Below are 24,043 nucleotides of genomic sequence, written 5' to 3' on the forward strand. Positions count from 1 at the left end.
AAGGTTAAACATAGATGTAGCTAAATTTCATCCAATCCAATTTCTCAGTTTTTCTTAGGCCAAGTGTTCAGTGAGCCCAGGCATATTTGTAAGTGTGGGGCCAGCCATTGTTTGAGAACTCCATATTGAAGGGAATATTTACTCCATGCCATATTTACTGCATGATCTCAGGGAGAAAGTCAAAATCAGAACCCCTTCAAGGTTCTAGCAAGCACATATCATCACATTGTGCTCAAAGCAGTCTTGTTCATCACCTTCAGTTTGGGGTTCCTGGCATTGTCAACCACTCTGAACAGATTTGCTTGGCTGCCACCTTCACACTTGAGGGTTTTTTCTAGAAGAAAAACATAAGTTTTCAAGTTGCGATTTTATTATATCACATATTCCAGATGTTTCGGGTAGATTAAATGAAAATAAAATTGTATAAATCACATGCAGTCATAGGTGATTTCAAATGCTCCTGAATGACATTAAACATAAAGAATTTAACTTTAGTACTGCTAACATAATCTCGACTAACTACATTATCCCTGTTGTCTGAACTATCTGTAAACCATTCAGGCTGTTCACCAATATCTGGTTCCCTCCTTCCTGGCACATAGTAGGATTATACTTTTGACCCTGCTGAACCTAGCATGGGTATATGACTCGCTTTGGCCAGTTAATACAAGCAGAAATGTCACTGTGAGAAGGAAGCTTTAGGAGCCAATGCCATTTGACCACATTAGTTTCTTCTCCAGCCACAGTGATCATCCATGCTCTCAGTGTGGCTGCTCCACCATGCTAGATCCCTGAATGAGGGTGACAAAAATATGCAAAATGGATAACAATATGAACAAGAAATACGTATTACTTTAAATAATTGAGCTTTGGGAGTTGTTTGTTATGGCAACAGAGCCTAGGGAAAAAATACTGGAATATGAAGCACTATGGCGAATGTTACTATAATCTAAAAGAGAAGAAATTTGGGGCTATATCTGTTACACTGTAGCATATATGAGTATGTATCCTTTTATATATATATACACATTATAATGCTACATATTCTATATTACTGTATATTATTATATTGCATATATTATTGTTAGCCGCCTATTAAAACAGACTTCTTTCCCATCTCCTCTACAAAAAAAAGAAAAAACCCTTCTCAAGTCAATCGGATAATCTAAATGCTCGAAAAATAAATGCTCATGAATCTCAAATTAACAGAGATTCCCCCCATCAAAAAAGTACTTGATCCATTTGTCAAAATCATTTGCAGAGTTCCACATCTCCTCTAAGACCAAGTACATTAATCAAACACAGGGCTTCAAGGGGGCTTCATTTTGAGCAACCCAATGGACAAATAAATTAGCTGCCAATGGCTCTTTTGTAATGGAAGAGGACCAGGCTGACCCAAGGAGACAGGAGTAAATCACGAAGGAAACTGTCCACGCAAAAGCAGCATTTTGGGGACCTGAAGGAAACCAAGGAAGCCATCCTGCGTACTCTCGTTTCCAAGAGCGTAAGCCAAGCACATGTGTGTTTATTCGCTAATAAGAAGCTGCAAATGTCCCGTGTCTGGCTGATTTCTTATGTGCTACAACCATACAGATGTTTATGTCTGGGTACACGTCTGAGTGTTGTGCTCAAATGCGGCAGCTCATAAACTTGATCACGCATATTATACCTATGATCTGTAAGAGTGTTTCCCTTCGACACGGTGTATTTCTGGAAGGTTTTCTTCTCTCTCGCCTGGATGGATTTCCTGAGGTCCCTCATTGAAATATGGGCAGAACTGTCCATTTCTACTTTGCAGAGCTTTTCGCTGGTGACTCAGTGAGGGATGATGTCATATGTTATCCTGCACCGGGCTGGTGTGGTTCCCTCTGCTCCCCTAAACCATTCCCTCTGTGTCTGGGGCGGACAGCACTCCCCTGTCGTCAGCTTCTTCCCAGCCAGCCCCAGGCAAACAGCCTCCCCAGCAGCAGATGAAACAGGAAGTCTGACAGCTTGAGTCTGCAGTGGGACCCCTAGTGTTTTCCCACTCCCTGCCCTGGCAGCGTTCCCCACAAGTACAAACACACGCACACAGAGCTCCCATTGTTGCAGCCTTCCCCAGCCCACTGATCCTAATATGGAATGCAGCAGGAAACCCATGATTTCCTGACACTCGCAAGCTGGAGGAAGCAAGGGGGAAACTCCATTAAAAAGCCCAGCTTCCCTCCATGTTAGATGCGAAGGGGGAAAGGGGGAAAGGGGGAAAGGGGGCAAGGCTGAGCAGGATCCCAACGTGCCCTCGGCCGGCCGGCGGGCGGGGGGAGCGCAGGGGGAAGCGCAGGCGGTTGGCATTCCTAGACGGCCAGCAAGCCCCCAGAACTCCGAGAGGATGGGGGCTTCTTAGCTCAAACTAGAGGGGAGCAGGGACAGAGGCTTTGGAGCGTTCTCCCAAACGTGCGCTGCCCTTCCTGACCAGTATGGTAAGCGCGAGGGCACGTGCCAGCCGCCCGGGCCAGGTCCGCGCCATCCCAGGCTCGCGAGGCGAGGCAGAGTGACCCGGAGCCCGCCCGCCGCCCGCCGCCCGCCGCCCGCCGCCCGCCGCGCTCCAGGGGCTTCGGGAGCAGCCGGAGGACCCAGGCGGCTGCACGGTCCCCGCAGCTGGAGCCGCCGGGATGCACTGCCCGGAGGGAGGCGACCGCAGCTGCGGCTGCAGTGGCACCGAGGACAAGAAGATGCTGAAGTGTGTGGTGGTGGGGGACGGCGCCGTGGGGAAGACCTGCCTGCTGATGAGCTACGCCAACGACGCCTTCCCAGAGGAGTACGTGCCCACGGTGTTTGACCACTATGCAGGTAAGGAAAGGTGGAGAGCCGGTCCCTGCGTCGGGGGCGGGGGGCACCGTGCGGGCGGCCACACCCCAACTCACAGGGGCCTGCTTGATTTCTAAGAGCAGGCAGTGTGGGGTGCGGGCCGGCAGTGGCCAGGTCCCGGAGCGGAACACACAGCCAAGGTCTTTGCTGGAACTATTAGGACAATTCCTACATCGATTGGCATCCTAACACTCCTCCCCCCGCCCCCCCTAAACCCTTAAATCGGATGACTAACACTGGGGAAATACCCTGGACCTGCTCTCCAGGCATTGGCGCCAGAGATTTCACTCCATGTGCGCCTGGAGATTGCTAACTTTTTACGCAAACGTTCTAAAATGTAGTGTGATTGCAACACACTTTTTTTTTTTACCAAAAAAAAAAAAAAAATCACCACTAACCACACAACTAGGGAAAGAAGTTTGCCACTTTTCATATATGTACCCCATGCCATTCATAAATGAAATGGTAAGATGAACAAACATTAGAACACTCATTTTTCTGTAACGATCGGTGGCTGTACTATTGTACTTTTTTATTTTCCTGGGGCTGTAGATGGGGGGGGGGCGGTTGGAGGGAGGAATACGAAATATTGGAGGGAGGAATACGAAAAGGTTTTAAGTGTCCATTAGGCAGTATGTATCTTGAATTAAAAGGAACATTTTTAATTAGTACGTTTTTAAGGTAAAACATAAAAATAACATTTGAATCATTTTATTTTTTTTATTTGAATCATTTTAAAGTATGTCCAGAAAGGATGAAATTGGACATAAAATATTTTAAGGCGTGACAGTTAAAATAAGGTAGCCACCACAACTTAATCTTTTCAGTTGCTTTTGTTTTCTGAGTGTTCTAAAGTTTGTAGGTGTTCTTATCAATGGGATAGCTTATCTCAATTTTTCCATGTTGATTCTTACTTTTTCTCTTCATTTCCAAAGCAAATATTGTTCTTCAAAAGCAAGTTCATGAAATTCTTCAAGTTTACAGTAGCCTAACTTTATAGGTTTTTTTTTTTTTTTTCAACAAAATAATCAGCTTCGGTGAGTTATCAGAGATTTGAGACTTCATAAAAGGAAATTCTCCCTTCCTTCACCTTGGCTTTGGGTCAGGTTCAGCAAAGGGGAAGTGGCCCACAGGAAACCTGTGTGAATGTTGGCTTTGCTATGTGGCCATTTGAAATCCTCTCTGTTAGGAAGTAGCTTCTTTTCCAGAGCTAAACAATCACCTAAGTCTCCTCCTTCTCCTACCGTTACAAGATTTATGACAATATTACATAGCAGATTGGGAGAGTACCACAGTGAAAATAGTATCTACTTCCCAGAAGGTTGTTTTATATTTGTAAAAATTAAGAGCAAATTTTAAGGCTGGCTCCCTTAAGCTTTTCTGAAAATATAATGACTGCGCCCAGAGAAGAATATTTTAATGAAAACAGAATAAAAAGAAAAACAAACCAAAACCAAAAAAAAAAAAAAAAAAAAAAAGCCTAATAAGATTAAAAGTAAGTAAGTAACTAAGTAAGTTACCAAAATACTTGACATGGAAACATCTTACCAAATTATTTATTCCACATCCTCTTTTCTGCTAGGAAAGGAAAACTGGCTGGTACCTAATTTCAAAAACTTTGAAAAAAAAAAAAAAACTTTTAGATCGGGGGCGGGGCAGGGGGGGCAAAGTCTGCTAAAGGAAAAGACCTCAAGTCCTTTTGAAAATGATGTATCCTGATCCCCATCTATTGGTCCAACCAATTATCAGTCTATATAAAGAAAGTCTCTCAGAAAGAAAGAGGATAAAACCATCTTTAGAGATAAAGTCAGCCTATAAAAAAATTTTTCGAGATCGAGCAAAGGCTGGACTACCCCTGGATTCCACAAAGATGAAATTATTTTATATTTCAATTGTCTATATACTTACTGTTATTTGTGCGTCAAAGCATCTTAAAGATTTTGGCTGCTCTATGATTTTACCTCTCAAGAAACTGCAGCCACTTTACCCAAAGCCATACATTGCACATAGTAGGCATTTCCCAACACTGTTGCTTTGATTTACACTTTGTACCTTTTTAAGTACACAATCATCCCAGTTGCTTTCAGTTAGTTTGTAAAGGAAATGAAGCCATGAGCCTCACATATCTAGGATCATAATGAAGTGAACATTTCCATTCATAAGGAGATCTTCTCCATCACAAAGACAAGCTCCTTGTACCACCAGCCTCCCCATATATGAGCTGATTGACTGTAAAGCCCTACGCAGTTACCTGAAATCCTGCAGTCAATTGTAAAAGAACTAATGCTCTCTTCCTTATGTGAACAAGTATCAGGTATCCAGTCCCTGGGTCCTACTCGCCCATTCTGAAATCACAAGCAGCAACTGAATTGCCCAGTCTTTAGAAAATTGCAGCTTATGTCTAAGAGAAACTACCCCTGGAAAATTTTTCCCTAACAGCTGCCCACCCTGGGAAAGTAGGGATATAACAATAAGAAAAACTGCTTAAGGTGGTGGGCTTTGAAGTCAGAGCTCACTCCTAATACTAGCACTGCCATTGCTGTGTGGCCTGAGCAAGTCACTTAACCTTTCTGTCCCTCAGTTATCACACACACACACACACACACACACACACACACAACATTGGTATTAGGAGTGTTTGTGAGAACAAAATAAATTAATATATGTGCAGTTCTTAGACCAGTGCCTCTCATGATAAGTGTTAGGTACATAGCATCTATTATTGTTAAGAATAAGTTCTCTACACTTGCACACAGTTATGGAAGGAAATTAGAATGTAATTAAAAGAAAAAAAAATGTAATTAAAAGAAAAAGGGGCAGCCCGGGTGGCTTAGAGGTTTAGCGCCACCTTCAGCCCAGGGCCTGATCCTGGAGACCAGGAATCGAGTCCCAAGTCGGGCTCCCTGCAGGGAGCCTGCTTCTCCCTCTGCCTGTGTCTCTGCCTATCTCTCTCTCTCTCTCTCTCTCTCTCTCTCTCTCTGTCTTATGAATAAATAAAGTCTTTAAAAAAGGGAAAAATATTTTTTAAAAAAATAAAGACTACAGGGCACCTGGGTGGCCCAGTCAGTTAAGCATCCAACTCTTGGTTTCAGCTCAGGTCATGATCTCAGGGTCCTGAGATGGAGCCCTGCATCAGCTCTGTGCTGGGCACGGAGCCTGCTTGAGATTCTCTCTCTCCCTCTCCTCCTCCCCACCTCTAAAATAAAAAGATAGAGACTACAACAAAGGAAAATGGCAATTCTAAAAGTATCCTCCAAATAGAGTAGGAATAGGATGAAATGTATGTATTGTCTTTATAATATAGTAATCATGTGTATTGATAATTGATAAATATGCACAAAGTAATAGAAGTGGAGTATTAAATTGGGAGGGGAAATAGCAGTTTTGCATGAGTGATTATAAAAACAATTAATGACCAACCAAAAAAAAATATTTAAGGTTTATGAATCTTAGTTATTTTCCCTCTGCCCGAATGTACATCTCCTCCAGGCCTCTTTCCTTGGCTCCATAAGGAGAATTCCTTGCTCCACTTTCAACACAGCTCCAGAAATTTGCTTACATTTCTAGAAGGCAAGTTATACCACATAGAGCAATCTACCTGTTTCTTTGTTTTTCTTACTCCCACTCTGCTCTGAGCTCCTGAGGGAGAAGGTCGTGTCTTGCCAAATCCCCTGGTCAATTCTTATCTTACTGGATTGGATGGCTTCAAGACTGTTTCTTTGCTTGGTTACTGGGATAACAATGTCTCCTGGCTTTTATTCCCTTCACTGGCAAATCTCTCTCCATCTCCTGCTCCATCTCTTCCCAACCACTGTATGTTGGCAAACCTCAATGTTCAGTCCCTCGGTTCCCTTCTCGATTTACGTTCATGCCCAAGTTGGTTGTACCTAGTCTCATGGCTTCGATTATTATCTATATACCAATGGCTACCACATTTATATCTCTGGTCCCAATATTCCCCTGAGACCCAGACTCATATATCCAAATGTCCATCTGAATATCTAATAGGCATCTCCAACTTAATCTGTTAAAACAAAATTCTTTAACTCCCCCAATCTACTCCTCCCTTAGACTTCCCCATGCAAGTACATGACCACAATCTTGAACCCAGTTGCTGAGAACAAAAACTTCAGTACTATCCTTGGCTCCTTTCTTCCTATGACAATACCCCTACTACTGATCAGCACAACAGCCAAAATACCTCATTACGTCTAGCGCCTCCATTGTGTCACTCTCATCTAAGTCCCCATCGTTTCTCATCTAAACTACTGTAATCACCTCTCAATTCCCTGCTTCCAACCTTGCCCCCCTCTAGTCAGTTCTCCACACAGCTGGCAAGGGGGTGATCCACAGCTCAAATCTCCCAATCCCTTCACACTCAGACCCCATCATTCATCATGTTCTACAAGGTGCTCCATGACTTGGCCCCTGTCATCTCTCCACCCTCACCTCCTGACTCTCCTCAGTATTTCTCCCTAGCCATACCAGCCAACTTGGTATGCCTAAAATACTCTGATATCCCACTTTCCTTGAAGACTTCACACTTGCTCTTCCCCCAGCCTGACACTATTCCCCTGGATCCTCTCTAGCTTTAATTGACCACATTATTTAACACATCCACACATGAAAGCACAGACACACACACACCGAGTTACTCTTTAACCTCTTACCTGATACATCTTTATTCATGACATTTCACACTACTGGCATTATACTTCTATTTATTTGCTTACCATTTTTATTCCACACTTGAATGTGAACTCGATGAGGACAAGGACTTTGTCTTGTTCACTGCTCTATCTCCAGCTTTTAAAAAAAGACCCCAACATAGAGTTGATTCTGAATAGATAGTTATTGAATAAATGAAGTGGTTTGTCTTAATCACCTTTGTCCCTCTAGAACTTAGGTAATTTTTGGTCCATTGAAACTGTTGAATAAATGAACAAACTGCTGGTCCAATCTTTAGCAATGAACATGTTTAGAAATTTAGTAAACGTATTCTATTTTTGAACTATTTTGCTCACAAGTATCATCTTATGTCTACTGGAATTGTAGCATAGGATGAGTTTTCTTGACCCAATAGCCAATGTCACATCTGTTGAATAATGTAATCCTGTAATGTGTAAATTTCATTTGGAAACAGATGAGCTGCAAATTGCTCCATATGCATTACACTCAGAAGCCTACCTAAATTTTGAGTGGCCCACTCAAACTTATAGTTCTTATATACAGAGTATGCTTCAGAGTAATCCCAAATTCAGCTAAGGACTAGGACCACAAATTAGGGGCAGTGGGATGGAAGAGAGATAGGGCCATTCATGCTTTCGACAAGCGAGCCTGAGAAACATCTCTGGGTCCTGCTTTCTACTCCCTTCTAGGAGGACTCAAGATGTCCTAAGAACCTTTAGAGCTTTCACAGCTTACCATGGAACAATCACATTTCTTGTTCTATCTTTATCTTTTCTTGAACTTTGAGTTTTGTGACAACCCCCTCACGGATAAAATATTATCAAGTGATGTTTCACATAACATATGACATAGGAGCAACACTTCCATTTTGTGTTTAGTTAGATTATATGTCAAGTTAGATCATGTTCATGATATGTTCATGTACACGACTGTCAAATAAGCCTGGTCAGGTTGGATTGTGGGCACAGTGTACCTCATTCACCATTTCTATCAGCCTCTGGCTTAGTATTGATTTTGTCTGTGGCTCTTTCTTCTATCACTCATCTCTCCTAGAGTTTGTCAAAAGCCACCTGTGTTTCAAAACTCATTTTGGGGGCACCTGGGTAGTTCAGTCACCTAAGTGTCTGCCTTTGGCTCAGATCATGATCTCAGGGTCCTAGGATCAAACCCATATCAGGCTCTCTGCTTAGTAAGAGTCTGCTTCTCCCTCAGTCCCTCCCCCAATTCATGCACATTCATGCCTTCTCTCTCCCTCTCTCACACACAAAAATAAATAAATAAAATCTTAAAAACAAAGCAAAACTCATTTTTGAAGTCACTGTTTACAAATCCAGCTGCCTATTCAGGAAATTAACATGATTCATGGAAAGGGAGAAAATCTGGTTGCTCTATCAGCTGAGATGTAAAAGGAAGTTGTTTCTGTTTCACAGAGAGCTGAAAGTCAAGTCTAACTTTTCTACCTAATTAAATGGTGATCAGTCCAAGGTAGACTGAATCATAACCTTAATGGCCAGAGCAGGAAGGGAAACTGTCCAATCCACTGGCAAGGGGAGGGGTGGAGAGTAAAACAAAATGATAGAAAGTAAATAAAAACAAAGCCCTGGGCTTATCATGGTTTTATAAAGGTTTGTAACATAGTTCTACCCATTTGGGAGTGTCTCTTTTGCTCTTTCGGAAGACACTTGAGAGTCTCTAGAGAATGGATGAGGTTCATTTTCTGTAAGCCAAAAGGAAACTTGAAACAACTCTCATGGGACTATGAAATAAATCACCAGGATTTTAACCTCAGACAAAAATATAAAAGAAGTTTGCATAAGAGGAGACAAGCACGGACCAGTAGACTCACTCACTCTGTTCCTTCTAAATGCAATGACGCTCAAAAACACAGTCTTATAGGTATCCAACGCCCTCCAATATCTCCTTTAGAGAGAGTGTAATGTGTGGCCGATGCTTTTTCTGGACCCTTGGAGGCCATACCAAAGGTGTAGTGGCGAGATTTACAGAGACAGTTCCTTTCACAGTCTACCCTGAGATGCTGCTGGAAGCAAGCACAGGTCAGAGGCTTCCAGGGTACAGCTTACACTCTGAAAGCCAAAGCAAACGGGAGGGCTGGTAAGTTATGAGCTGCAGCTCTTAGGACTAAGAAAGAAGAATCGAAGAAGGATAAAGAAAATTAAATATCTGTGACTCCCCTCCCCAAAAAAAACCATGCTCCCAGGACCGGAAACTGCATCTGCAGTTCCCAGCCCTCCTACATTCCAGTTTTAGCTGGCAACTAACCAAGGACTGAGACCAATTCAGGCTCCCTGCGACCAAGACACTTAGTTCCACATGGCCTGACTCCCTTCACTTCCAGGCTAGGAAATCCTTCATAAATTTTACTACCTACCTGCCCACGGAGGTTGGGCTTCAGGGAAACAGTATTTTATTTCTGGAATAGCTTTTTCAAAATCTGCCATTTCTCCCTCTTAGTGTGAGACAAATAGCAAATTTGGCTCAGGGATGGCCCAGCACATTGGACGTTTATGTTTTGGATGTAGTTGACCTGTTTGACAAAGGCAGCATGAAGATGGGCAATAAACAGAAGGCCTCTTGGGAAAGGACAGGTGAGGAAACTCAACTTAATGCTGTTCCTCAAATGAGCTAGGGGTGGTGGAAGGGGAGGTGGGGGGGGGGGTGACTGGGTGATGGGCACTGAAGTGGGCACTTGATGGGATGAGCACTGGGTGTTATTCTATATGTTGGCAAATTGAACACCAATAAAAAAATAAATTTATAAAAATAAAAAAAATGCTGTCCCTCATTAATTCTGAGCACAAGATTGCCAGGACCTATGATGGAAGCTCTACCCTCTGTGAAAGGTTGCAGTTTCTGATATGATGCTGAAAATTTACTTTCCCGCATACAAAAATCCATGCCACCCGTTGGGTTAGTCAGTAGAATCCAAACAGTTAATTTTCTGGGTGTAACACAGGCAGGATAAATTCCATCATGAATTCAAGAGAGACCAACTGTGAGTCACAGAGTGGCCTGGCATTGTTCCTGAAAGCTCTGAAGTCCACCAGCTTCTTGAATGTGTTCAATTTTCATGAAACAAAAGGACCTGATTTATGTGTATCTACTTGGTCTTGTCTTTGTTGTGAAATACAGCTTTTATTTCTGGTGCTCTTCATTCCCGTGTTAGTATTGAGTTCCATTATGGCCATGTGTGATCCAACAAGCAGTGTAGTAATATTAATTATGAAACTCAAGTGTCACTAGTATGTGTATTAACAACAATAACAGTAGCTTCCAAAGTCTTTGCTATGATTTAGGCATATTTGAAATATTTTCATACATCGATTCACTGCTTCCTCACCATGATCTTATGAGGTGTCTTATTTTCTCAATTTTACTGATGAGGAAATCAAAGCGCGAAGATATTAACCAAATTGCCCAAGGTTAAATAACCTGTAGAGAAGTAAGTGGAGGCCACGAAGCAGTACACAAACATCATAATCAGTGTAGAGTTTTAGAGCTATTAACATTAATCAAAAAGCCACTGTTAGTTGGCCTATGCTAACCCAACACAAACATGTAAGGGATTAACACCGTGGCAAAGTGTTCCTTGTTAATGTTATGGTCCTGGGCAAGTGTTCAAGTCAGTGGGGCTACTTTCCTCCATTTTAGTCATTTAGACACCCGGGCTCCTTCCATCTTGTGACCCTGCCATCCCTTGGGACCTCAAATTATCTGTATCTAGCCAGTCGGATGAGAAACAACAGGGATAAACTCGAATGGAAAGTTTTATGGGCCAAACCTGGAAGTGACAGACCTCATTTCCAGTCACACTCCATTGGACTTATAAAGGAGTCACAAGGCCAATCATTGGCCTGACTGGGAGATCTTCAGCGGGCTCATTGAGGGAAATTCGAGAACACCTCCTCTCAGGGGAAGAAGCAAAGAAGTCTTCAAAAACAGGAAGGAGCCGAGGACCCTGGGGGTGGTTTTGGTGCAGCTCTGGACGTCTTGGATGCTATGTACTGTTCTTCCACAGCCACCCGGCCCTGCGATTATGAAATGAACATAAACATCTGTTTCCCCTCGGCTACTCCTCCTGCACTTCGTGCTTTGACCTACATTTGGGAAAAACAAAAATGGAAAACTTCTTAAAATGCAGTTCCTGAGAGTCCAGAAAGTCTTCTCCTCGGACTAGAATCTGGTTCCTGAAAGAGATAGCATGTCAATTCTGTGGGAGGCAGAAATCTCAGAACTGGGACTCGCACCCTTAGTAATCAACCAGCTTGACAAACAGTCCTGCTAGTGGGGACCAAGCCTCCCTTTGGAGTTTCTCCAGCTGTTTAACACAAATTAGCAAATCGAGCCTCGGGATGTGATTCTGCTTGCCAACAGGGGAGAGATGGCCTGGGCGGGATGCAACACAGTGAACAAAATTGCCTCCTGATCCTTTTGCAGGACTATCTACACTTGACTAATAAAAATAGTAATTTGCAGGGTGCCTGAGTGGCTCAGTCAGTTAATCATCTCACTCTTGATCCCAACTCAGGTCTTGATCTCAGGGTCACAAGTTCAAGCCTGGAGTTGGGCTCCACATTTTGCATGGAACCTACTTAAAAAAAAAAAAAAAAAGAGTAATTCACTAATACTATTTAGCTAAGTATTTAATATGTGTCAAAACCTGTTACTCTTGCTTACTTCTATGAGCCCCACAATTTCTCTAGGTATTAAGTATCTTCAATTCATGGATGAGAAAACTGAAATTCAGAGAAGTCACCTGTCCAACATTTCAAGGCCAGGAAGTGGCAGAAAGGATGCAAATCTATCAGCTCACATCTTATCTCCTCAGTGAGGCCAGAACACTCCAATTAAATTGGGCTTCCTTTCAACACCTATTAATTTCCTCTGTAATTAGTATCTTATTTGTTTATTTAATTGTCCATTTTTTGCCTCCCTTTAGAATGTACACTTTACAAAGGCAAGCTTCTTTCTGTGTTGTTTTCTATTATGTCCCAATGCCTGGGAATGAGCCTATGACACAATACACAATAGACACTCAGAAATGTCAGCTGAATGAATGAATGAATGAATGACATCGAGAGTCTTACAGTCTTTTTTTTTTTTTTTTTTTTTTTTTGAGAATCTCACAGTCTTAACCACTGCACTTACACTGAAGGTAGCATCCTATGTAGTGAGGATAGTTTTCCATGCTGAAATTTGATCCTCCCACATCTTAAAAGGATATATCCTAAGCATCATAAACATATATTCAGAAATATTGCATTGGCTTGATTTAGAACTTGAAAAACAATTTTATTTTTCTAGGAAAAAATTCTAAAACATTTTGTTCCAATTTTCAAACTTGTGAGTTCTGATTTAACCAGGCAAAAAGTTGTTTTCCTAATTTTCTTTTAAGATTTTATTTATTTATTCATGAGAGACACAGAGAGAGAGAGAGAGAGAGAGAGAGAGAGGCAGAGGGAGAAGCAAGCTCCATGCAGGGAGCCTGTCCTGGGACTCATCCCAGGTCTCCAGGATCACACCCTGAGCTGAAGGCGGCGCTAAACTACTGGGCTACCGGGGCTGCCCTGTTTTCCTAATTATATAAAGGAGTTCTGTTTTATCTCTGTTTTTTGGCTGTCATATGCTAGAGGCAAAAAGAAAACCTTAAGTCCTTAAAATATGTGCCATATAACTTTTTTCCAGATAATGAGATTAATTATGAAGAAAAACAGGAAGTCAATAATCTTCTTAATGTATAACAGGTGTAAAACTCCTAGGAATTATGGATGATATTTATAAAATGCAAGCATTCATTAGCTAGAAAGTGTACTAATTTTCAGCTTGTATGCTTGCAAGAAATGCAATGAACACGTTCATATATACTAATAATGAGGCATTTTATACTTGTCAAAGTAAGAGATATGAGAAGAAAACTGGCGTCCCCTCCCCCCACCCTCTCTCTCTCTCCTCCTTTCTGCTCATGTTGGATAAGCTTGCACTATGAGCCCCAAATGTTTCTTTCCTCAACTAAAGTGAATTACACACGACATTTGCCATAGTTCAAGCTGGTAAATAAGAGCCGTAAGAATTTTCAATAGTAAACATGTTTTTAACCAAACTTTTCAAAAGAGAGAATGAAAGTTAAATCTTGAGTATCTATATTAGGTACTAACTTTGCTAGTAGAGGTTTTATTCTATTTATTCTGTTCATTTACCCCCTTGATAATTCTCCATACCAAGTCCTTCCTTTTAGATAAACTGAATCCATCAGGCAGCAGATCAAAGCTATTTCCTCTCACTCAAGCTCAGCAAAAATGGAGAAATCCTTATTATCATCCTGAGAATGATGACTCTTACTGTATTTGAACACTGAGGAAACTTTCCTCCTTGTCTTCAGACAATACACCCAGATCTTTCCAACTCCCTTCATAAATACCTGACCTTGTATTTCCCCCATTTGTAATAAGTAGCTTCTCACAAATTCAATTTAAGTCAATCATGAACAACTTGCATTTCAAATCCATAGCTGGCACACCGAAGCCTTTGTAATGGTTTGATAGGAATGGGCATCTTGTCAAAACTTAGACATAGTCATTAACAGGATGTAAAAATCTAAACTAAATAATCTTTTCAAGCACTTCTGTCTTTTGGGGTTTTTTTTTTCCCCACTTGTTATTTAAATTAAGTTAGGTCAATCCGACTAATATAAAGAACTGAAGTCGCCAATATAAGAGTGCTACATTTCTCTCCCCCAGCATTTTAATACATCACTATTAAGTTATTCCCAGGTTTATCTGCATTATAATATCATGTTAAGGCTTTTCAAATACAGAATTTCTTCGAATCCCAGAATTAATCTTGGCTCCAAAAGTCGACACATTTTGTGGTATTCTAGGATACCTGGTCCCATGGTTCCCATAGATCACTGTGTTTTATAGTACTGAATACCCAGTCACCGTAACAGATATGCTAGTCTTACTAGGAGTTAGTATGTAGTAGACTACAAATCATCCTGAATGACTTTTATGCTTCATTTACTTTCTGCCCATTAACACATAAAAGGTTTATTTAGCGAGACATCCTATTTGGCAACCTCACCAATTACCACAGATTGAATTTCAGTTTCCCAAAAGACATCCTATTCCAGGGTACTATAGAACTCAGCAGGTTTTTCTGGATACAAGGAGAATCAGGCTCCAAGCTTTAAGAGTTCCGAGGTACCTACAAGAGACCATTAGTTATTTTGGATCCTCCTACAACATCAACTAACCTTAAGTATAGTAATTTACATAGTAAATTCCTTCACATCACACCCAGTTCTATACTTGGATCCTCAAATGATTTCCAAACTTTCAAGTTAGAGTTTACAGTGATGGGATGGGGAAAGAATGAAAGAGGGTCAGGAATATAGATGAACAGAAACAGATCTTTCAAAGCATCCACACCACATTTGGGAAAACACGTTTTATTTGCCTTCAGTGTCACAAGGAGCTAGTAAACCCTTCACAGATTTCCTTTCTGATTGCATCACTGCCTCAGCCTTCCCATGTTTCACCACCTCATGAACAGTTTAGGAGCCTGTTCCCTGTGAAATGAGGAAAAGAATTTCTATTCTACTGACGGAGACACTTGGCTCTGATTTTACAGCCAATGTCTGCTTATTCCCACAAACCCTGCAATTAACTCAGAGCCCAGAGAAAAAACACCAAGTAAAGCATTTTGAGGGTGAGAAAGATCAGCCGGCAGGATGATCTATTTATCCATTAAAAGTTGTTGCCATTTTTCTATTTCTTTGTAAATGGACACCAACAACCTTTAAACAAAGTATCTGAAAATGGAGACTTCAGAGGATTTAATGCACATTTTTTTCTTTTCATGGTTCTTAAAATCAATAATCTGCCATTGAAAGATATATGACATACTCAGAAAGAACCTCATAAAAATTGTTTTTGTTCTTATTCAGCCTTTCCATGTTCCCCTACTTCTTTTTTAAAGGATCCCAAACTTTCTTTGGTGTGTGCGTTAAGGGTTTCCTTCCCCCCTGCAGAACCTTCACCCAGTGAATTCTATATGAAAGGGAATGTACATCCTTTAAGGGAAAGGCTCATGGTATATTAACTTGACAAGCAGCTCCTAATCAGCCAAATTTCATGCTAATACTATTTAAATTTTGTCTTTTAGTAGGGAAAAAAAACTTCAGAAATATTTTAATGGTATATGTGAGAATCACAGAAATTCAGTTATGGAAATTCTACTGTGATGTAAAAGAAGTCAGAAACGACTCATATCTCTGCTATGGTGAATTAATCAGTGATTCAGAAGGAATAATGCAAGTCTACCCCTGAGCAATGTCTATCTAATCTATGGAGGGAGAAAATTAAGTAAAATTATTCTCCATAATTCTTCAAGGACAGGGTTCTTTCAGCCTCAAACTTTTGGTAGTTTTTCCACTGAAACCCACTAGGATCCTTCTCTTAGTGCAGAAGATGATCCTCCTCTGTTACTCCCCCAAATTTCTGCTCTTTTCTCATTTTTTTTAGAGGGGGTGAGGGAGAGGAGAAAGGGAGGAGAATCTTAGAGAGGCTCCACACCCAGTGCAGAGCCCAGTGCAGGGCTCGATCTCACGACCCTGAGATTAAGATGTCAGTCAAACGTTAGACACCCAGCAGACTGAGACACCCAAGCACCCCATCTGCTCTTTCCTCATTTTAACAGCAAGTCTCGGAAACATAAAGTGTCTTGCATTCTAGGGATGAAGACAAGCACAGGAATGTCTGATCCCTGGAATCCCTGACTGGGTAACTCTACCTCCCTCCCCAGGGAAGGTGCTCCTTGAAAGCAGGGGCTGCCTGGAGTTCTGCTCCATTAAGTCAGAGCAGACGTGGCACAGGAGAGCTGCAGCTCTCAGAAAACATCCAAGTGTTGCCTGAATTACAAAAGACTGCCAAACTCCTTGCTCCTTCATGCACACTGTTTCTCAATGACCAAAGACGGAGAAATTCAAAAGGCAGGACTGGAATTTTTAGTAAAGAATCTGGCATTCTGCTTATCTCTAAATATCTATATTGTTGTGCTCAGTCTCTTGAGAGAATAAAATCCCCCAAGCTTTCCTCCTCTTTGTCTGCTGTCTCTCAGTGGTGTGAATACCCCCCTTAAAATAATTGCTTTTCTCCCCTCTGCCAGTGTGCTCCTCCTAAAAAGACTCCCCCACCATCACATGTGGGCTCAGAGAAGGCACTGGATTATAAATTCTGATTATATTTCTAACACCAAAGAGAGGATGTAGCACCTTTTCCGGGGTCAGGAACACAATGGATGCCCGAGTGATGAAAAGTACAACATACATCTTCATAGACGCCAGAGATGATTGTCTTAAACTATAAAATGAGGGATTTAGACTAGGCACATTTAAATATGCCATTTCTGTATAATTTCCAAAGTGGTTTTAGCATCTCCTCCTTCAAAGAATCTGAGATGATTTCAGTGTGAGTGGACCCACTTTATAATGGAAGCACCCAGGGGGATCCCTGGGTGGCTCAACGGTTTAGCGCCTGCCTGCCTTCGGCCCCATGATCCTGGGGTCCTGCATGGAGCCCGCTTCTCCCTCTGCCTGTGTCTCTGCCTCTGTGTGTGTGTGTCTCTCATGAATAAATAAATAAAATCTTTAAAAAAATAATAATGGAAGCAGCCTCATGTTTTGTGGGTCTGAGTGCCAAGAGAACAAAGGCAGAGCAGTGAATCTTCAAAACGTGTTTTATTTCTTGCTCTCCTCACCTCTGTGTATCTGGAGAACGAAAAGAAACTAGGGAGGAGAGGAGGAAGGACATGGGGTAGCCCCTCATGCTGTAAGCTCAACTATCAATGTTGATGACAAGTCCCAAGAATGAGTGAGTAAGAGCAGAATTTGGGACTTGTGGGCAGATAAATGGACCTTAAATTTGCTTCTCCTGGAACTCAAAGCTGAAAACCACTCCTGAAGATGTTGGAGGCACTTCCTCCAAGTGTCATCCACACTGATGTGTATAACTGAAAACTAGGAAATTATCATCCACCAGGGTAGCTATTGCTAGAGTAGGACCCATTAGTCTAAGAAAGAGATCCTGTGGTTCTGTCCATCTTTAGGTCCTCACTGCATGTCTCTGCAGCAAAACTCTCAGCATTGACAGATGATCTTCCTTCGAGTTACAGATTTCTTTTCTCTCGTTTCCATCCAAGTTCTGCATTTATGCATAACATTTTTATCAACTGCTCTACTCTGTCATCATCCTAGGTGACCCATAGAGGTGTACAGAAGGATGGAGCACATCTATTGAGTTGATTCTTGCCCAAAGGCCTCATTCTGTCACCCATGGGTCAGTGTTTTCCTCACTGGGAGGTTACGATCTGCAGTTTCATGAGAAAATTGTAAAGTAGTCAGACTAACTTTCATACCAATTTTATCAGCTCAAGGCTGGAAGCAATGTTTTCAATATGAGCATTCCAACCTTGTATTTCATGGACATCTCTGGAAGACTGAAATATAAGTGCAGTCCAACTCATTGTTGATACTGAATCTGTGTGTGTGTGTGTGTGTGTGTGTGTGTGTGTGTGTGTGTTACAGAGACAAACAGAAACAAAGACAGAGAAACCCTAAGTCTCTTGGTAGAAAAAAGAAGGAAGGATATATATTAACATATTCCTCAGGTACCCATTACACAGCTGCACTTTTCCAGATTAGAGTTCAATCTCATCCTACAAGATAACTTTGACATGGCTGCTTTTAAGAAAAGATGGTATTATCCTTAAAAGCTCTTTAAAATATCTATAGTCTCATTTCATCATCCAATTTCACTCCACCATGAGAGCCTCTAAAAATATCCTGTTGAGTAAATTTACTACTGCCATAACTCTAACATGTAATTTTGCATTGAAACCAGGTATCTCTGAAGTAACCTTTCTTCTTGATAACACAGTGTTATACGGGTTCCCAGGCAACTAATCTATATTAGCCAAACATCCTCAAGAAATCACAAATTGTATAATGTACATGAAAGCATTTTGTGTATCAGAAAACACTATCAAATGTTATTGTTTCCTACTCGTAATAAATCACCTTATTTAGTAGCTGCGCCACGAGTGTAGAATGACATGAGATATAATTAGCCACAAACTACAGCAAAAGCATAAGAGCATATACATCCTCTTTCCCCAGGACTGCATCTCTAAGAGTGCAGTCTTAATCCTGATTTGTCCCTTCACACATTTATAAGCAATGTGGATGTGCGAGTGCCCGAAATACAGCTCAAAGCCGGAGGTGCTGCTTCCTGTACCATAACTCGGACATACAGCCTGCTTGCTCCTTTTAGAGGTGGAGATGAAAAAAAAAAAAAAAAAAAAAGAGGTGGAGATGCCTCAGAGTTGTGGGCATTATCTCAGCAGCAGGTGTGAAGCGGGGCTGCAAGAGGGTCTCCACCACCCAGATCACCCAGCTGCAGTACCAGAAGAATTGTTTCTAATCAGGAATGTAAATCCATTTTTACAACATTGAAAAGACTCACAATAAGAACATTTGGATATTAAAACACTCTATTCTAAAGACATAATTGTAATTGTGCTGTTTACTGTTGACAATATACCTCAAACAATCTATTGCCTAGTGAAAAACCCAGGCCTACTTCATACCAAATTCACAGAGTGGTTAATAAGTGCAATTAGTTCCTACTAGAATGGATCCAAAAGCTGGTTGTTTGGAAGATTCTGTTTGTTTCCTTCTCAATTTCCCTAGCATTCTCTGACTTCTAAAGTTAATGCTCACCCTTTTACCATACCCCCACCCTTGCTAACTCCCAGACTTGTTCTTCAGACCCTCGATCCATCACAATTTGAAAAGTGATTGAGGTCAATCTTCAAAGAAAAGTATTTTCCCCAATTGCATCCAACTACTACTTAAACAATCCTTATCATTAAGCACCTATAATATATACATTTTTAAGGTAGAGTTGGAAGTAGATGGAGGAAAAAAAATTTTCCCTGGGAGCGATATAAATTGCCTCTAGGTTTCCACAGGAGGGCTATATTTGCTACCAAAGAAAAGATGATAAAAGAGTAACTTGTAATAATCTCATCCCTATTTTCATAAATAATGCAATCTTTCGCTTCTCAATTTCAACTCTAAAATGCCTATTGAGAGTTTGTGAAAATCAATTTAATATTTGTATATTCCCTTCTGCAAAAATTTTATATTTACATATTGAGGCTTCTGATATGACCATGATTCCAGTTTTCTTCTCTTCCTGAAAATCATCCAAAAAAAAAATTGAAAACAAAAATATAAACCATGTTTCCAGTAAAACCAGGACATAAATTCCAAAATATGTTTTGAAGGATTCTGCCCAGAACAGCACAATCCACTGAAGAAAAAAAAAAGGAAGAAAGTAGAAAGAGGCTGAAGAGACAGAGCCCAGTGGTAACAGATCTCAAAATTGCAAACAAAAAATATACTTTTTAGGGGATCCCTGGGTGGTGCAGCGGTTTGGCGCCTGCCTTTGGCCCAGGGCGCGATCCTGGAGACCCGGGATCAAATCCCACGTCGGGCTCCCGGTGCATGGAGCCTGCTTCTCCCTCTGCCTGTGTCTCTGCCTCTCTCTCTCTCTCTGTGTAACTATCATAAATAAATAAAAATTTAAAAAAAATTTAAAAAAATATACATATATACTTTTTAAGGTGAGGGGTGCATCTAGAAGAGAAAAAAAGTACATCCCATGAATATAAAGGAGTGCAAAACAGAATAATCTGAGGATTTTACAAGCCTCCACAGACCTGGTTCAGATCACAGAAGCTAGGGATCTCATGAAGAATCATACAGATAAAGCCATATTCAAAAGAGATTTATTCCAAGTATTTTAGGATAGTTCATTAGAAAATCTATTCACAAAATTCATATTAATAAGTCTAAAGAGAAAAATAGTATGGTCATCTTCACAGAGATTGACAAGGCATCATAAAAATTAATAATAAAATTTGATTTAATAACAACAGCAAAATAGGGAATTGATGGTATGATAGCCTCCAAAGATAACCATTGTCACTTCCTCCCCTCCTTCTATAAATATGTCACTCCATCATCATGAGGTGGAGCTTATTTTCAACCTTCAGATCTCAACTGGCCCTGTGACTTATTTTGCCCAAGAGAATGAAGAGAAATTTATTTTCTAGTACATTGGAGGCCAGGATTTCCTTCCTCTTGGAACCCATTGTCAATATGATAAAGCCCAAGCCCTATAGAAAGACCAAACAAAATAAAACCTAAGGCACTCTGGTAAACAGCTTCAGCTCAGCCCCCATAAAATGTAGCACCAACTACCACACATATAAGTGAGTCATCTTGGTAGCTCCAACCTAGTCAAGCCCCCAGGCAACTGCAGCCCAAGCTGAAGTATGATAAAGCAGAGAAACTGATGAGGGAAGTCCAGCTGACCCAGAAAACTTGAAATAATAAAGTGATTCTTATTTTAAGTCTCTAAATTTTGTTGTGGCTTCTTATGCAGTAATAGGCAACTTAAACACATGGGAATTTTGTTTACATATCTATGTCAGTCTAAAAACCAGCATCATACTTAATAGGGAAAGGCTAAAAAGTATTTCCAATAAATCAGGAATAAGGCAAACATTCCCATATTACCATTATTATTTAACATTTTATGGGAACTATAAGATAATGCACTTGGATAAGAGAAAAATATTAGAGTAATTTTTTTTAAAGGGTTATTCTCTCGCCTCCAATCACTCTGGTCTCTTTGCCATTTTTTGAGTGCAAATTTCCCCTGTAGAGATTTTGCTTTTGCTCTTCCCCCTGCATGACACTTATGCCCCAGTAGCCATGTGACTGGCTTACTTCCTTCAAGGGTCCACTCAAATGTCACTTTATCAGCAAGATCTTCTTCAATTACACTATATAATAATGAACTATTCTTCACTTATCTTGCATTATTTTTCTACAGAATTTATAACCACCTAAAATATTGTAGGCACATATGTATGCACTCATATACCACATCCTTTTATCATTTGTCTAGTAAGATGAGGAGCCATGCCTCTAGAATTTAGAAGAATGTGTGGCATTCAATAAATATCTTCTGAATGAGTCAATATTTACAAGGGTGCAATGCTTTTTAATTATTTTTAATGTTGATTCTTCCTTAATTCCAACACTTATTTGTATCCATGTCTACCTTTCCCCTCTGCTTTTATGAGTCCCTTATAGTGGATATTAGAGCATACTTATGATGAAGCACAGAGAAGTTGACCAGTTCCATAATTCAGGGAACCCAACCATTTTGATGGGTGACATTAACAGCTAGTCAAATAAATCAAAATTACTTTCTTTAGGGGCACCTGGGTGCTCAGTTGGTTGAGTATTCGACTCTTGATCTCATCTCAGATCATGATCTTAGGGTAGTGGAATCGAGCCCTGCGTCAGGCTCCATGATCAGAGCAAAGTCTGCTTGAGATTCTCTCTCTCTCCCTCTGCCCTGGCCCCCATTCACGTGCTCTCTCTTTCTCTAAAATAAATAAAATTGGGGGATCCCTGGGTGGCTCATCGGTTTAGCGCCTGCCTTTGGTCAAAGGCGCAATCCTGGAGTCCCGGGATCAAGTCCTACATCGGGCTGCCTGCATGGAGCCTGCTTCTCCCTCTGCCTGCATCTCTGCCTCTCTCTCTCTCTCTCTCTCTCTCTCTCTTTCTGGGTCTCTCATGAATAAATAAATAAAATCTTTTAAAAAAATAAAATAAATAAAATATTTTTTTAATTACTTTCTTTGTAACATGTCATGCTCGAACTATCATTTTTCCTGGTTATGTGGGCAAAGAACTAGCCATGCTTTTGCAAAATGTTATCGTATAATTATGTTGCATAACCATGTTAGGAATAGATACATATACATGTAAAATAGTCAAGAAGATGTGCTTTCAGGGCACCTGGCTGGCTCAGTCAGTGGAGTATGCTACTCTTGATCTAGGGGTTGTGGGTTTGTGCCCCATGTTGGGTGTAGAAGTTACTCAAAAATAAATTTTATAAAAATAAAAGAAGATATGCTTTTGATCAAAGATACTAAATTGGATACACAGTTCTGTCATTCCATGGTAATTTTTATTTGGGCCAAGTCCTTTAACTTTCTAATCTGTACTTTCTTTACGTGTAAAAATGAAGATATAATGAGACTTACTTCATCTAGGACACATGAAGATTAATTGAGCCAAAGTGTCAGTATATTTATCAGTGATGAATAAATGCTATTACTGTATTTGTTGATGTGGGAGAGACCTTTGACACAACTTCTTTGTCCTTCTGACCTCATAAGATGTATTTTCTCCGACTATGGTCAGTTTCCAACATTCAGGAAAGAGTGAACAACACCGGGATCCCTGGGTGGCGCAGCGGTTTGGCGCCTGCCTTTGGCCCAGGGCGCGATCCTGGAGACCCGGGATCGATTCCCACATCGGGCTCCCGGTGCATGGAGCCTGCTTCTCCCTCTGCCTGTGTCTCTGCCTCTCTCTCTCTCTCTGTGACTATCATAAATAAATAAAAAAATTAAAAAAAAAATATTTAAAAAAAAAAAAGAGTGAACAACACCAAATGTCCATAGACTAACTCAATATAGATTGATGTTAGTTGGTTTCGTTCATAAGACACTGAAATGAGGATGGGAGTTGTGAAGTTTTATATATGAAGATCTCTTCATAAAGAGAACAGACTCATGGTACTTAAGTGCTTAGGACACTGACATGCCTGAGACAGTGGATCACATGAAACACCTTCCTGGGGTCCCTTCGAAACCTGCACTTTATTTTTCTTGGTAAAGCCTCCTCCATTCTGTGGGTTTCATCAAATCATCTTCAACTAGAGAATCATAACTGACAACCTCAAGTAAATTCTTACATTCTTGCGCATTCACGCATACTTTCTTCCCTTCTGATACTTGAAAAGATTAATTTTCACAAGTGCTTATTAAATTTAAATTCAAAATAGGAAAAACTGTCTCGCTTTCCCAAAACTACGCTTTGCTGATTCAATAATCTCAAGGAAGATTTAGACAACGGCACAAGGGAGAAAGGTAAATTAGGGTACCTGGGGAGTGGCAAAGAAGGAAAATAAACACAGGCTATTTCTTAGAGCCACTTCACTCAAAGAAGTTTGCCAGAATATAGAGCTGACAGCTGATGCATAGCTGACCCCTGCAGACAGTCCATGTCTAAATAATAAACGACAGTTGATTTAACATTGAATCAGATTATCATGTTTCTCATAAGATATTGAGAAGAAATAATAAATTAAATGTGACTTCTTTAATCATAATAATGATATACATGCCTATGTTTTTCAAATAGTAAATCTTATCCATTTGGCTGGTGATTAGACAGGAATCACCCTGACCCACTTTCACAATGGAGTTTTCCCCAACCCCATCTAAGGATGCGAAACAGTGAGATTCTTAGTCCTACCATCTCCTAACAAAAACATATTTTTAT

The 24,043-nt window shown here is 40.7% G+C and overlaps 1 protein-coding gene and 1 long non-coding RNA gene across 4 annotated transcripts in view; one reads left to right on the forward strand and one right to left on the reverse strand.

Moving 5' to 3' along the window:
• Window positions 1-336, reverse strand: part of LOC102154476 — an 88,322-nt gene extending 87,986 nt beyond the window's left edge. For 2 of the 3 annotated variants that reach the window (XR_005363373.1, XR_005363378.1), the window contains exon 1: window positions 255-336. This is a non-coding gene — a long non-coding RNA (uncharacterized LOC102154476). The remainder of the gene's footprint in view (window positions 1-254) is intronic. The other variant, XR_005363377.1, reaches the window with a different exon arrangement.
• Window positions 337-2,559: 2,223 nt separating this feature from the next.
• Window positions 2,560-24,043, forward strand: part of RHOJ (ras homolog family member J) — a 76,928-nt gene continuing 55,444 nt past the window's right edge. The window contains exon 1 of the mRNA XM_038544897.1: window positions 2,560-2,829. Coding sequence (XP_038400825.1) covers window positions 2,652-2,829 — 178 coding nt within the window. The 5' untranslated portion in view covers window positions 2,560-2,651. The remainder of the gene's footprint in view (window positions 2,830-24,043) is intronic.

This window comes from Canis lupus, chromosome 8 (genome assembly GCF_011100685.1).
Source record: "Canis lupus familiaris isolate Mischka breed German Shepherd chromosome 8, alternate assembly UU_Cfam_GSD_1.0, whole genome shotgun sequence".
NCBI classification, from domain to species: Eukaryota; Metazoa; Chordata; class Mammalia; order Carnivora; family Canidae; genus Canis; species Canis lupus.